We start from the raw sequence: 14992 nt of genomic DNA, 5'->3' as shown, positions 1-14992 counted from the left end.
TGGCCAACATCTCTTTTGATGTCAGAGAGACCCCATTCAGCTTTGCCATTTATGACAGACGTGCCTTTGGACAAGTTAGCTGAAATCTCTGAATCTCAGTTTCATTATCTGTAAAATCAAATGATGCGGGTGCCATTCTGATAGCATGTTAGAAACACTAACTACAGAAGGTACGGCGCTGAGCATGAGGCTTAGGATGCCGTAGGCATCTAGATCGATAGCTAGGATCGTGTGTTATTGCTCCACATGGATCGCCACCTTGGATCCCAGAGAAGCAGAGCAAGGCCCCACACTCAGCATCAAAGGGCCAAAGAGTCCAGAGAACACCAACGGCAGTGTACAGTCATATCTGGACAGCGGGGTTGTTTTCTTGCGACACCACAATGTTAGTCCACACGATGATCTCCCATTTGTGGAACGAGATGCTTACATTTAGAAATTAGGAAGTTGTGTATGAACAATGCAGATTCTCAATTTCTTTAGAAATCAATAGATTGGACCCACTGGACTAGCATCCCCACACAGCCACTCCTGGCGTGGGCTGGGAAGCAGCTGCCTCCTTTTAGAAGAGTGCGAGGTCTTGAACTGACCTCATCTCCCACCATTCCCTACCATTCCCCAACCTTGAGGCCAACTGTCAGCTCCCCTTTGTCCTCCTAAGGTTGTTCTCTGCCGCTCTGCCTTCATTTTTGATGTTACTTGGCTCCTGTAGGCATCTGAGTTAGCCGTTGCTGGTCTCGGGTGCTTGCGGGCTTTCTCTGGAAATGGATACCTCCATGAGGCTACAGATAAGGAAGCAACCCCTTTCTCCACTGAGCCTGAGGCCATTTGTCTACACTGGCAAAACAGAGTGTGGAACGAGTCAATTCCACAGCTCAAGACTGGCCTCTCCATGGAGCTGAGCACATTCTTAAAGAACAGCCTCCCTCCCAAAAGTTGGCCCCATAAATTCACAATTTTACTCACCCCGAGTCTTCTCCAGTTCCATTTAGACTGAGGGTAAAAGATATGGGACAAAGGTTAGGGGTGCTATACAATAATGCTTTAGAGCCGAATTTTCTAAAATATATCCTATGGGTTCTCAGTCCCTCAAGATTCTGATCCATGGGTGAAAAATGTCAAAATACGTTTGGGAACTAGCTCACACTTTATCTCACATCTTGGGGACACATCTGGGCAAATCAGTAAGTCAGAAATCTATAGGAAACAAGTTCATTCATAATCCATTCATTTAACAGACATTCACTGAACACCTACTACATGCCAGAAACTCTTCTTGGTGTTGGAGATTCAGCACTGATAAACAGGAACGCTGAACTCAGGTAACTTACTCTAGCATGGAATGAAGAAGGAGGCTTCCCTCTATTTTAAAAATTTATCTGACTACGCTATGCTCCTGGGAACTACTGCTACATGCATAGTGCATGTGACTTGCAGAACTTCCAGATCCCCTTCATGATAAAAGCATGGTGGAGATTTTTCCCCTATGAATGCCTAACCAAGTAAGACCACTCTAGAACCCTTCTCATTCAGAGAAATACACAGCTTATTTCTTGAGAAGTCACTGAACCCACTAGAGCAGACTTAGGTGGGAAGAACCAGAGGCTCCCCTGGGGTCTCAGGTGTGGCCAAGGTTTTTCTGAGAATATTATACAAAGGGTTAACTTGACTTTCACCTCCAAAGTGGAGTGTTTTTCTCTGCATCTGTTATGACCCAGTTGGAAATGTATTTGTTTTTCACTGTTTAATCTTCTGCATCACCCACTGTTGATTAGATTTAATTAATTTATGTTTCTAATGAATTTAGAAACTCACAGTGCTGTAGCAGGAAAATGTTCAGACAGCATCTGGCCACCAAATGGATTGATTACCTTGTCTGCAAAAGTCTTTCAAACATCTGGGGCCTGATTTTGTGAAACATCCAGAAGCTCTTTCAGACATAAGCAACACCCATTGAGGAGAGAGAGAGGGTACTAGAAACAGGTAGGTTTGCTTTGATTTGTAAATCTGGATTCTGGCACTCCCCCAGTATGAAATCACAATTTGCTGCTCATTGGCACAATTTCAATGGCGCCAAACAGACTGATCTGAATGTATTTTGTTTGACATAATCAGAATCTACCAGGCCTGAGCCCAGGCTGCCACCCTGTGAACCCCTTTGGCTCTTCCTTCCATGAGGAGGCTCCCACTGATCATTAAGATGAAACATTTATAGAAAACATTCAGAAAGAAGCATTTTGCTCTCATTCATTCAACAAACATTATCGGGGACCCACTGTGTCTGGCACTAAGCCACCGTACCTCTTCATTAGCTGTTCTTGGCAACCACTCTACAAGGTAGGCAAACATATGACCAAGTACTATACAAAAATAATTACTAACACTAACATCAACACTACTAACGGGGGATATAACAGGGAGAGACAGACACACACATGCACACACACTGGACATTATATGAAGCACTTTCTATGCATTAGCTCATTGAACCCTTACAATAAAACCATGAGGTAGATGTCATTATCATCCCCATTTTACAGATAAGAGTACTGAGGCATGGGGAGCTTATGTGACTTGCCCAGAGTAACCCAGCAGCCTTTGGCAGATCCCTGGAGCATAGGCAGTCTACCTGTACTCTGATTCACTTTGCATTACTGGGTCTGCATAACATTTTTGGAAGATCTACTATGTGTTAGACACTGCCCTAGGGGATTAGCTGCACTACATTTTCATCACTCACATCCTACACAGTGGATATTACTATTTCCAGACAGGGAAGCTGAAGCTCAGAAACATGAACTTATCACGGTCACAAGGAGAGTCAGTAACAGGACTAAGCCTTCAGTCAGGTCTGGAGGGCTACAAAGGCCACGTTCTGTCTGCTGTGTCACTTGTTCCTAGACAACAGGGAAAGAGAGGTGCACGCCTGGTAGCCTGCTCAAGGCTGTGCAAGGAAGCCTGCCGGACGAGTCAGGGCAGAGGGGTGGCCTTGCAAGTCAGCACGCCCTAGACTGCTCCAGAAAAAAGGAGATAAGGAATGTAAAAAACCTAAGAAACTCACTTCATCTTAAAGAAGGAGGTGAAAATGCTGGAAGTCTCATTGCCTGACTGGTTTTTCTGGCTCAGCTTCAGAGAGAAATGACGGACAACTTGGTGGGCTACTTACAATAAAAGTAACAATGACAAGGTGGGCCACACTAATCATCTGAAGTGTTCCCACATATAGATACTGACCGTTGTGCAATCAGGTGACCAGGAGGACACGCTGGTGTTGAGAAGACCTGGTGTGACAGAGGATCATTTACTAGGTCTGGCTATTTCTCTCACTTGAAAAGCCCCTTGAATGCGACCATTCTGCTCTTGCCCAAGCCTCTACCTCAACATGGCCACCTGCCTTCTTTGTACACTTGTGCATGCTCCTTCTTCCCTTGGACCATTTTCCCTCTCAATCCCTGCCCTGGTCTGGCTCACCTCCTTTTGTCCTCAAGCCTCAGGCTGGGCATCTATTCCTCCAGGAAGCCCTCTTTGACTTCCCTACTCTGGGTTAGGTGCCCATCTGAAGTGCAGCCTGCGCTTCCTCCTATTTCAGTACTTGCTATGAGGGAAAGTAACCATGTCTCTGTTTGTTGGTCTTCTCACTGAGGGAGTGTGTTGGTTATGGTGGTATTCCCGAAGTAAGGGTATGGTACACAGTAGGTGTCCACACACACTGAACAACGGAATGAACAGAGGGAAGGAGGGATTGTGAACCTTATAATACCCTCTTGGCTTTAACATCTCTCACCTTCATGGTCCATGCTACATCCTAGAAAGTCATTAATCTGGTCTTTAAACCTCTACCATGCCATTTGCTTTTTTATTACTTCCCTTGAACAGTCACAGACAAGTCAGACAGTGATAATAACTTGGGGATGGGGAGGAGTTCAGTCAGAGGGGGCATGGAGTCCCAAAAGTGTCCTATACCTTGATCCTTGGTCATGGTGATGTGGGTGTATAGGAATGTAAAAATCTTCGAACTGAACATGAGTAACCAATGCTCTACTCTAAGTAATTAATGCTTTAGTATAAACAAACAGAGCCCTTGAAAGCTCACTGCGTTGACAGGATAATATGCGGACCTCTTCGCTCCAGAGTTGAAGGAGTTGTCAACTTCCTTGTTCAAACTTCCTTGTTCAAGTTGTCAACTTCCTTGTTCAAACTTCCTCACTAAAACACAGGCCCTGGCCATCACACAGGTCCCCAAACTCTTGTTACTCACTCCCACCTCTATGCTTAAAATCATGCTGTCTTATCCAAATTGTTCATTTCTCTTCCTTTCTTTTGACCTTTTGGCAGCGCCTCTCATTCTGGAAAAGACCAGAATGAATCTTCCTCATGAATCTCAGTAATCTCCCTCATCTCTGAACCTTTGATTACTTTGTCTGGTTATTCATACATGACAACATTTCCTGAAGATGGTATGCAACTTGAAGGAAGAGACTTTATCTTATTTCCAATTTTTGTATTTAGTATAATACCTGGTACAATGGTATTCAGGGTTCTAAATATCTACTTGTTCTGAATACATTGAGGGCCTATGTATGTGCTCAGACCCTCAGCAGGTTTTGGATCCAGGTTTTGAAACTTACTGGCTCTGTGATTGAGTATATGCAGCTCTTGTCACAAAAACTCTATTTCCTCATCTATATAATGGGGACTTTCTCATCAGGGTTGTTGTGAGAATTACATAAGAACATAATGATTTTATTAGTGAACACTCACTGGATTAGTCATTTTGCCAAATAAGAACAATCCTACCCAAATAAAAGTCCATGCTCTTAATAGTGTCAGGCAAAAGATTCAGCCCAGTGACTGACTCATAGGAAGCACTGAACACATGGCAGTTCTTACCAGAGTTATTAAGCAGAGATATATAGTTTCAGGGAAGAAAACCTATGGACTGGTTAAAATAGAGAAGGCAAGAAAAGTGGGCATATTACAAGATGCATACACGTGCACATCAACACAGAATGAATTTAATCCAAAAGAAATCCTTTGGGAAATTCCATCACATCCCATTACCATGGTCCCAAAGGCATGAGCGGGTCTCTGATCTTTACATATTTAATATCTTTGAAAAAATTCTGAAACCATAACCATCCTGACATGGTACACAAAGGCAAGTGTATATGGGAGTTGTATGCAAAATCATTGTACTTTACTTCTGGCTCCCAGAATTCTTTAATCATCGTAATTCCTTGTGCTTCTCTGCCAACTTTTGACCTTGGGATAGCTCTTTGATTGCTCAGATGGATCTGACAGCAAGGAATGGAGAACAGTGAGGAACATGTTCTCTGTGTGCTCTTACACACTCACTGAAAAGACAACGGTTTAATAATTCTAATTCATATATACTTCTACTCATGCAATCAATAATTCATGGCAATTCCTCCACAGCATTTTAGTGACAACAGAAAGGGCAGTGTATTTCTTCTCTTCCCTTTGCCTTCCTTTCTTCACTTAGTCGTGCCTGGAGCCTGGAGAGGACAGAATCTCAAGAAAACAGTTTCCATGGTGATTCTTCCTTTGAGTACTCAACTGTATTTCGCTCTTTCTGGAGTGAATTAATGCTTTTTATTGCTTTCATGCTAAATATACTGAAGATTAGATTTGAGTTCCTCTGCAGTGATACAGTTTTATCAGGAAAATAGAAAGAAAAACACAGCATGAAGAAACCCTTTCTTCCACTATACTCTCAGAAAGAAAAAAAAAAAAAAGACATTTCAGAGGGAGAAATAACAAGTCTCAGGGAATCGGATGGAAGTGTCTGGAAGCTTGGATATGCATATGTGCATCTCAATGTTAGAAAGCCTGTCTTGAGAGGAAATTATCTTAATTCCTCCATATGTTGAAGGTGGTACAAGTTGACCACAAAACACCGAGTTACAGGAAATAACCTGATTTTTAATGTACTACCCTCTTCTCAGAACAGAAAATACAAAAGCACATAGAACAAGGGAATGCATACCTTCCCTACTCTATTCTTTATTAAGGAGAGTCTTGCTTTCTACCAAAGCTAAATACCTGAACTTCCTTACCATTCAAAATGGTTAGGGAACTCTCCCAAGACACTCTGAACTTCCTGCCTAAGAACCAGTCCCACTAGTACTTAACATCTACTGTACCGCTTCCCCACCAGACCCTAAAAGGGTGGGGCCTGTGTCTTCCCCACTCACCCCCTTGTGCCTACACAGCCCTTTGAGGGAATGCAGATGAGGACAAGGAAACTATGAATGGGTAACTCTGAGGCACCGAGGTCTCCCCTGTGAATCATCAACAGGCTGCTGCAACAGAGGAAGAGGGAATTGTATAAAATGAGAAATCAATCTCACCAACAGCTATTGGTTTCACGGTCTCTCCTCGATTTTGAGACAATTGGGATTTAAAGAGAAGAATTGGTGTTGGGGGGCTGGTGGTGGGCGAAAAGCAGTACCACCCAATGAGGCTTCCTTCTCCACCATTGCACACCCACCCCACATGGTCTGGAGTCAAGTCATACCTAGGCATCAAATAACCGGAGAAAACTGGGATTTTAGCCAATTTGAGTCAAGTAGGAAGCATCTCTGCCAGGTAGTGTCCCAGGTACAGAAAGGGACAGAACTGAGCACAGGAATTTTTGCCTCCAGAAAGTTCAGAATTCAAGAGAGATATTTTGGGGGATCCCTTGGAAGAGGGTATGGCCAAGTATAAACACAGACACCCTTGATTACTGGGAACAGTGACAACAACTAATATTTACTCATCAGTATTTTAGATACTCTTTTAAGCACCATATATACATGAGTTCACTAGATCATCACAACACAACTACAAGTTAGTAATATTAGTTTAATTAACATAGAAAGAAACTGAGGCTGAGGAAAGCTAGGTCACTTGCCTAACATCCTAAAGCCCCTTAATAGTGGAGGCAAGCTTCAAATCTGGACAGTGTGGTCCTTTAGTCAGTGTCTTAACAACTACAGGGTTCTGAATCAGACTCAGACTCCTGGAATCTCACTTAAGAAAACTCTGAAGTTAGTAGTTAGTAGAAAGGTAGTTAGTCTACCTTTGCTATGTAAATTACCCAAGTCCATTATGTTCATAAATCCTGGGCAATCTGTAGGGTACCTGGACGGCTATATAAAATCCAGATTCCAAAAGGAAAAGCATATTTTGTGGCTAAATAGATGGGTGAACGAAGTGACTTCCATGTCCTTCTAACTCTAACATACTGGTTATGTTCAAGGAGATGTTTCAAGAGTAAGCAGCAAAAGACTGGGGGTTAGGTTTCGTCCTAGAGAACCGGCATACTCCTCTACAAAGGGGTCCTTTTGGAACTCATTTTCTAAAGTACCTTTGAGGAAATACAAGATTCACTAACTATATACTAAATTTCACTCCAGAGAAAAGAGTGGCTAGAACAAGCTCTCAGTATATTAGCTCAGAGACACTTCCTTCTATTGTAAAGAGTGCGGATCCCTCAACTGTGGTAAACATACCCATTAAAAGGAAAAAGGACAGGAAGTGTATGAGTTCAGAGTGCAAGATTCTAAAGCATTAGATTTTGCTTTTGCTTCGTTGAGAGAAATTGCTCAGTTTTCTGTAATGGGTATTTATAATTACGTTTTATTTTTATTTATTTATTTTTTTAGGATTTTATTTATTTATTTGACAGAGATCACAAGTAGGCAGAGAGGGAGGCAGAGAGAGAGGGGGAAAGAGGCTCCCTGATGAGCAGAGAGCCCAATGCGGGGCTTGATCCAGACCCTGGGATCATGACCTGAGCCGAAGACAGAGGCTTTAACCCACTGAGCTACCCAGGTGCCCCGAGTATTTATAATTTTAACTATTACAAAATAACTCACTTAAAAAAAAAATGCAATGACTCCCAACAAAAGGAAAACAAAGATGGAAGACAGAAACATTGATTTAGTGACTGTTATCTCTTGAAGACAAAAATGAGGAAGGAAAAAAAGTTTGACCTCCAGCGTTATCTGTCCTACTGCATGACTCACATACCATACATGGAACATTTTAAATTGAGACTCTTCTTCCATGGTTAGTAACAAGAATTACTTCTCATTAGGCAGTGAGAAACGAAGTGTGTTTGTCTATTTTCACCAAGGCACAGAATGGGGTTCAGAGATCATGTTCTTCGCACACCCTGTATCTCAGAGTTAACCGATCCCTGTGGGTCTGTTGGACCCCAGAGCCTGTTGGTTAACACTGCTCTCCTCCCGTTCCCAACCGGACCCTCTCCAACATGGGCGTAAGATTCACTTTCATCATTAGAAAGAACAGCCTGAAGAGTCGTGGGGAGTCTGATCAGGAAAGGTTGGCAGGGAGAGTCCCTGCATTTTCAGAAGAAACTGATGAGGTCTTTGAGGCACTTAGTGGAAAGCAGGAGGGAGAAAGCTCTAGGCGCCTCCAAGGTGTGAGTTTGGAGTGAAAAACACAGATTAGATATGTCTTCCTGCCGGAGCTACATGTGGCATGCCAGCTGGCTCCTTTTCCAATTGCCTCTTTATTAGCGAATCCAACAATCATATTTTGCTAATCTTCTCATAAATAAAATATCATACATATCAGAAAGGCATCCCTGATGGCAGACTGTGCTCCGAGTTCGCTAGAATGGATGAAGGGAAAACACGGCGCTTTCGGGTATATGTAACCGTCGCAATTACCGGCACTGTAAACGTCGGCAAAACCCGCAGCATGGCTGGGTCCTTGATGTTCCGTGCCTCCCCAGGAACACAGTCTGCTGCTGGGACTTTGCAGGGTCTTATGGTATCTGTTTAGGGACTCTCTTTTTATAGCACTTGGCAGAAAAATAAAATTATTTTGCCAGAGACTTTATACCGTACTATATCTGTTGCTAAATAATTAGCATCTTAGATAGCAGAGAGAAGGTCAACTCGCATTTCTGAATATTCTCCTCTCCCTCTTCATTTTCCCTGGCCTCCCAGAGAGGATAACCACGTAATTAAGAGCTCGGGCTTTGAAGTCAGATGGATCTGGGGTCAAAGCACAGTTCTGCCACATATTAACTGTAAGATCTTGGGAGTGTCAGTCACTCTTAGTCCCAATTTCCTCCTCGGTAAACAGTGAAGAAAATCTTGCCTGTTTTATAGCTTAGTGGGGAGGATTCAGTGAGATAATGCAAATAAAGGAGCTAGCACCAGGCCTGGCATCTGATGAGTCTTTAATAAAGGTTAGAAGGACAGAGGAAGAAATGGGACTTAAGGGACAAAGACGTGGGGGCAGACTGGGTATGTTCATTGAGATTTTTTTTGTCTTTCGTTCCTCCATGAGAAGTTTATCATCTCACAATGGATTCCAACTCATCTGTCCATATCGTTGGCTATAGCTTTCTTTTCTCCCCCCGAAGTTAGGACCATAAATATATCCTACTGATGTGATGATTAAGATAAGGTCCAAGGACTCTTTCCTCATTTACTCTTTAAAAACAACCTTTTGTGGAGATTTCTGATGGATCGCAGGGATATTTATGACTCAGGCCTCCTGAAAGGGTCCCTGATGCTGACTCATTCATTTCGCAGGGAGAGAAGGAGGCAGCTGAAATCATCATTCATTTATTCTGCTTCTCAGTGATGGGGAAAGGTCAGAGGTAAGCCAGTCGTCAGCTCAGGGCTCAGTAGGAGAATCAGAATTTCAATAACGTCTCTTGACCACAAGAGAAAAAAGAGTTTTAACAAACATACACTCATGAAAAGGTTTGCAGAGTCCCGCTTGACACAAATGCCACAGCAGCGCTAAGCGACGATATTCTGTGGGATGCCTCGGGCTCTCAGCTCCCAACTCACAGAAACTCCCGCTCCTCTGCAGAGGAAGTGAAAACCAAGTGACAGCTGACAGACAGGGAGGACTGACAGAAATAGAAAGGAGGCGGGATTCGGAATTTCCGCAGCGACTCAGGGCCTTGCAATGAGGAACGAAGAGCAACCTTGCAGAAATACAAGGGGAAAGAGAAAAGCTTCCCTAAAACAAGAATAATAACTGATGATCATTACCTTGCACAGTAACAGCATCCTAACACCACCACCACCATCAGGCTACAATTACCAGTAAAGACAACATCTGTAAAATTTACTAAATGTAAGTTCAGGGGGTGCCTGTGTGGCTCAGTTGGTTAGGCTGCTGCCTTTGGCTCAGGTCATGATCTCAGAGTCCTGGGATCGAGTCCTGTGTGGGGCTCCCTGCTGGAAGGGGTCTGCTTCTCCCTCTCCATCCTCACACTGCCCCCTGCACCCCCAGGCTCGTGATCCCTTTTTTTCTCAAATAAATAAGTAAGAAAATCTTAAAAAAAAAAAGAAAGAAAGAAGTTCAGAAATACGAAAACCAATAAAAGAGGAAGTACAACAGCTAACACTTGAGTACTTTGCATGAGGGATGGGGCTACAAAGTCTAAATCTGTCCTTTCATTTCATCCTCAAGCAGTACTGTAAGATTGGTTCTACTCCTACACATACTCAGGAACTCGATCGAGGCTTAAAAAGGTACAGCGTTTGCTCATGACCACACAGTTAACCAACGAAAATGGTCTCTAAAGCCCATTTTCTGCTCACTGCTTCCACAAAGCCAAGTTGTGTTGAAAGCACTGTCCAGTGCCTATGAATTACTGACATACACATACCATAAAAATCACTTTGGATTATTCTGCATTACCCTTGGCTCTACGTATAGGATATGGGAGAAAATCTAGGTCCGATTTGGACTTCCAGGCCACTATGAACCCTTGGCACTGCTACCTTTACAAATGTACATCAATGGGGCTGCTGTTTCATAATCCATAGACTATAGACAAGTAGCACGTAGCACATTCAGTATAAATTACATGGCAACACAGGATAAAATTTATTCTATTTCCAAAGCACAGGGCTGGGTGGTACAAAAAGTTATAATAGCATTTAGAGGATTGCTAAAGTTTACTTGAGGTCAATGTCAACAAGTATTTTTGCAAGATATGAAACTGAAGGAGAGGATAGCTATCTAGTTTCAATGCAGCAGATGATCCCAGAAGAGCCACTTTGCCCTGTATTTTAAATAAAGGAATAACTTCTCTAGAGCCCATCCATCAACATTTGGTTTTCAGCAAGAAACATATGGTCTAATAAAGTATACACACCAAGGTTTAAGATCAGAGACACAAGACGATAGGATACAGAGTCCTTGAATGAAGACTGTTCTTTCTAAGCTTGGGCTACAGCTTTAGAGCAAACCTCTGTTGGTCAAGCCTGAAGTTAGTGTCCAGGTTGAGAAGGGCAGCTGTAGATCTAAGGCAGGGAAAGTAAAGCAGGAACACACACACACATGCAAACACCCTTGGTCTCATAGTAATATAAGCGATAATTACTATCATGGCGGAATTCTGCTTGCCAGAGGCCTACCTCAAGGTCTTTGCAACATACTGGTTGGATAGTACTGATCTTCTGTATCGGATTTCATTTGAATCATGACAACAACAACAACAGTAGTAATAGTAGTGGTGATGGTGGGACTAGCAGTAAAGCAGTAGGAGAAGTGGTAACAACAGCTAACCTCCATAAGCATTTCCAGGCACTGTTTTAAGTGCTTTATTTATACATATTACCTCACAGGGCTGTTGGGAAGGTAAATTAATTAGGTACTATTATTATCCCCCTTTTAACAGATGGAGAAATGTGTTAAGTGCTCTGAGTGTGATATCTCATTTGCTCTCCAAATTACCAATGTCGGTACTCCACCAGCCCCATCTTACAGATAAATAAACTGAGGCACAGAATGGGTACCTGCTCAGAGTTCCACAACTAATAGGTGAAAGAGCTGGAATTCTCACTCCCAGAATTGCTTGACTTCAAAGTTCATGTTATCCTGGTATCCTGGTATCCCCTATCCAAAGTTTCATGCTATCTTGGTGTTGGTGTCAGTATTCTCTCTGATCCCTGATCCTGTGGCCATAACCTACCCCCTTCTCCTGGCCTCCAATCCTTCTTTCTCCCACTCTCTGCCTGTTCTAGTGAGACTGAGATGCAACATGTCTACTTGCTCAGCTGACACATGGGATGAAAATCAATTCCTACCTCAAAGGTCTGGTTTGACAATGGAAATCCTACAATACATGGAGAGGGTTTGCACAGTACCTCCCATTTAGAGACCCGATACCGATTATTGGAATCAGATCACAGCTCTCACTACCCTCCCTGCTCCCTGCCTTTCCTTCCCAGGTCCCAAAGGAAGCTGAGGACGTACTTCCAAGGAGAAGAAATAAGAGGGCCAAGGGTTCACGTGTGAGAGGTGAACTGAACCAGAGAAAGGCAAGGGAGAGGGAGAGCAGCTTTGGATCTCATTGCTGGGAACTCACATCTTTTTAATTATTTGTATAAATCACTTGTCTGTGAAAGCACCACACACCAAAGCCTCCAAGTGTGCCGATGATAATAAATTGGGTAGCACAATAAATAGTAAGGGAGCCTAGGCTGCCAAATGAAGAGGATTTAGATCATTTAAATCCTAGGCTATGGGTTGTCAAATCCAGTTTAATACTGGTAAGTGTGGGATAATAACTCACAGCAAACACTCTTCCCATCCCCAACCCCCCAGCCACAGCCCTTCCAACCACTTCTCTCACCCCTTGCAAACAGAAAGAGGACCCCAAGGGGATTTGCGGAATGAGAAGGGATGGTATATACTGACCAGAAATGAGCCCAAGTTATTACATAATAATCCCAGATGCCTCGGCTTGGGCTTAGAGCAAATACGAACAGCTAATAGAAAGCTGCAAGGTTCGATTAGCTGCAAAAGAGATTCTAAATCAGAGCAGGTTTTATACTATTAAATTGGATGGGGAAAAGGAGTCTCGCAGTTGGATATAGTGGAGAGATGGAAAGGATTAGGGAAACAGAGCCATGAGCATTGCTGGCTGGCTGAGGGGTGGGCTTGGGGTGGAGTCAACTTGGAGGGCATTAACGTCAACGCATGAGTCAATTTAGTCATCTGAATGGCCCATTCTCAGTAGGCCTGGCGGTCCTTCCAGGACTAAAACCTACATTCAGACACAAGGCCTTGAGGGTGACAGAGGAAGGATTCTACTGGGTAACCCTGGAATTTCAGCAGATGGAATAGTTAGTCCTTGCTTGATGTGATGGTGATGCATTATTTCATTGATTCAACAAATATTTATTGAAACACCAACTATGCAGCAGATATCACTCTGGAGCTGAAGATATACCACTACACAAAAGAGACGTGGCAGTGACAATACCAGCAACGGACTGTTTTTACACCATGCCCCGTTCTTCATGTGCATTAACTCCTTCCAGCCTCACAACCATCTTGTGATTCAGTTACTGTTATGAACTAAACTCCTACATTGAAGCCCTAACCCACAACTTAATGGCATTTGAAAGTGGGGTCTTTGGAGGGTGGTCAAGTTTAGATAAGGTCATGAGGATGGGGCCCTCATGATGGGATTAGGGCCCTCATAGGAGGAGAAAGCAGATACTGGCCCAGGATAGAGAGCCCAGAAGTATACCCGCACTTATGTGGTCGATTAATCTACAGCAGAGGAGACAAGAATATACAAAGAAGAAAGCACAGTCTCTTCCGTAAGTGGTATTGGGGAAACTGGACAGCCACATGCAAAGGAATGGAAGTGGACCACTTTCTTTCACCACACACAAAAATAAACGCAAAGTGGGTGAATGACCTAAATGTGAGGCCCGAACCCATAAAAATCCTAGAAGAGGGCACAGGCAGTAATTTCTTTGATATCTGTTGTAGCAACATTTTGCTAGATATGTCTCCTGAGGCAAGAGAAACAAAACCGAAAATAAACTATTGGGACTCTATCAACATAAAAACCTTTTGTATGGGGAAAGAAACCAGCAATACAATGAAAAGACAACCTAACAAATGAGGCAAGATGTTTGCAAATGATATATCCAATAAAGGGTTAATATCCAAAACATATGAAGAACTTTGAAAGTGGGGTCTTTGGAGAGCAGTCAAGTTTAGATAAGGTCAACCTTATCTAAACCCAACCCCAAAACTGCAAATAATCTAATTAAAAAGATGGGCAGGGTAGGATAAGGGCACAGGGTCAGGGGGAATACACATGCACACACACACACACACACACACACACACACACACACACACACTGAAATATTATTACTCAGGCACAAAAAAAGAATGAAATCTTCCCATTTGCAACAACATGGATGGGCCTAGAAGGTATCATACTAAGTGAAATAAGTCACATGGAGACCAATACCATATCTAAAAAACAAATCAACAAAAACCAAAAAAGCAGAGACAGACCCATAATTACAAAGAACAAACTGGTAGTTGCTGGCTGAGGTATGAGGGTGGATGGATGGGCAAAAGAGGGGGAAGAGGAAAAGCAAGGGACAGACTTCTAGTTATGGAATGAATAAGCCATGGGAATGAACGGGACAGCATGGGGAATAGAGTCAGTGGTACTGTCACGGCATTGTGTGGGGACATACGGTAGCCACACTTGGGAGCACAGCATAATGTTGAGAGTTGAGAACTGTCAAGTCACTACGTTACACACATGAAACTAATGTAACACTGTATGTCAACCGTACATCAATTAAAAAAGAAAAGAAGAAAGGAAAAATAAAATAAAATGACTTAAAAAAAAAAAGAGAGAGAGAGGAGACACCAAAGACCTTGCTTTCTCTCTGCCACACGATGACATGGCAAGAAGGTAGCCACCTGTAAGCCAAGAAGAGAGTTCTTGCTGGGGAAGTGAACCAGCCAGCATCTCAACCTTGGACTTCTCAGCCTCCGGACTGTGAGAAATAAATTCCTGTTGCTTAAGCCACCCCGTCTATGGTATTTTGTTACGGCAGCCTGAGCAGACTTACAGGTACTATTATCATTGGCATTTTATAAATGGAGACACTGAAGCTCAGGGAGGTTAAGTATCCTGTCTAAATCATGCAGGAAG

At 43.0% G+C, this 14992-nt stretch overlaps 1 protein-coding gene across 14 annotated transcripts in view; it reads right to left on the bottom strand.

Moving 5' to 3' along the window:
* Positions 1-14992, bottom strand: part of PPP2R2B (protein phosphatase 2 regulatory subunit Bbeta) — a 453582-nt gene that overhangs the window by 132404 nt on the left and 306186 nt on the right. The window contains exons 1-2 of one of the 14 annotated variants that reach the window (XM_032336265.1): positions 967-993; positions 624-758 (exon numbers count right to left, since the gene is read on the bottom strand). The exons of 12 other annotated variants lie outside the window; for them this stretch is intronic. In XM_032336265.1, coding sequence (XP_032192156.1) covers positions 624-758; positions 967-988 — 157 coding nt within the window. In that variant the 5' untranslated portion in view covers positions 989-993. Of the gene's footprint in view, positions 1-623; positions 759-966; positions 994-14992 lie in introns of those variants that run through there. One more of the 14 variants, XM_032336273.1, reaches the window with a different exon arrangement.

Source organism: Mustela erminea, chromosome 3, assembly GCF_009829155.1.
Source record: "Mustela erminea isolate mMusErm1 chromosome 3, mMusErm1.Pri, whole genome shotgun sequence".
In the NCBI taxonomy this organism is placed as follows: Eukaryota; Metazoa; Chordata; class Mammalia; order Carnivora; family Mustelidae; genus Mustela; species Mustela erminea.
Note: the sequence above shows the minus strand (reverse complement) of the source record. Positions and strands in the feature narration are given on the sequence as shown.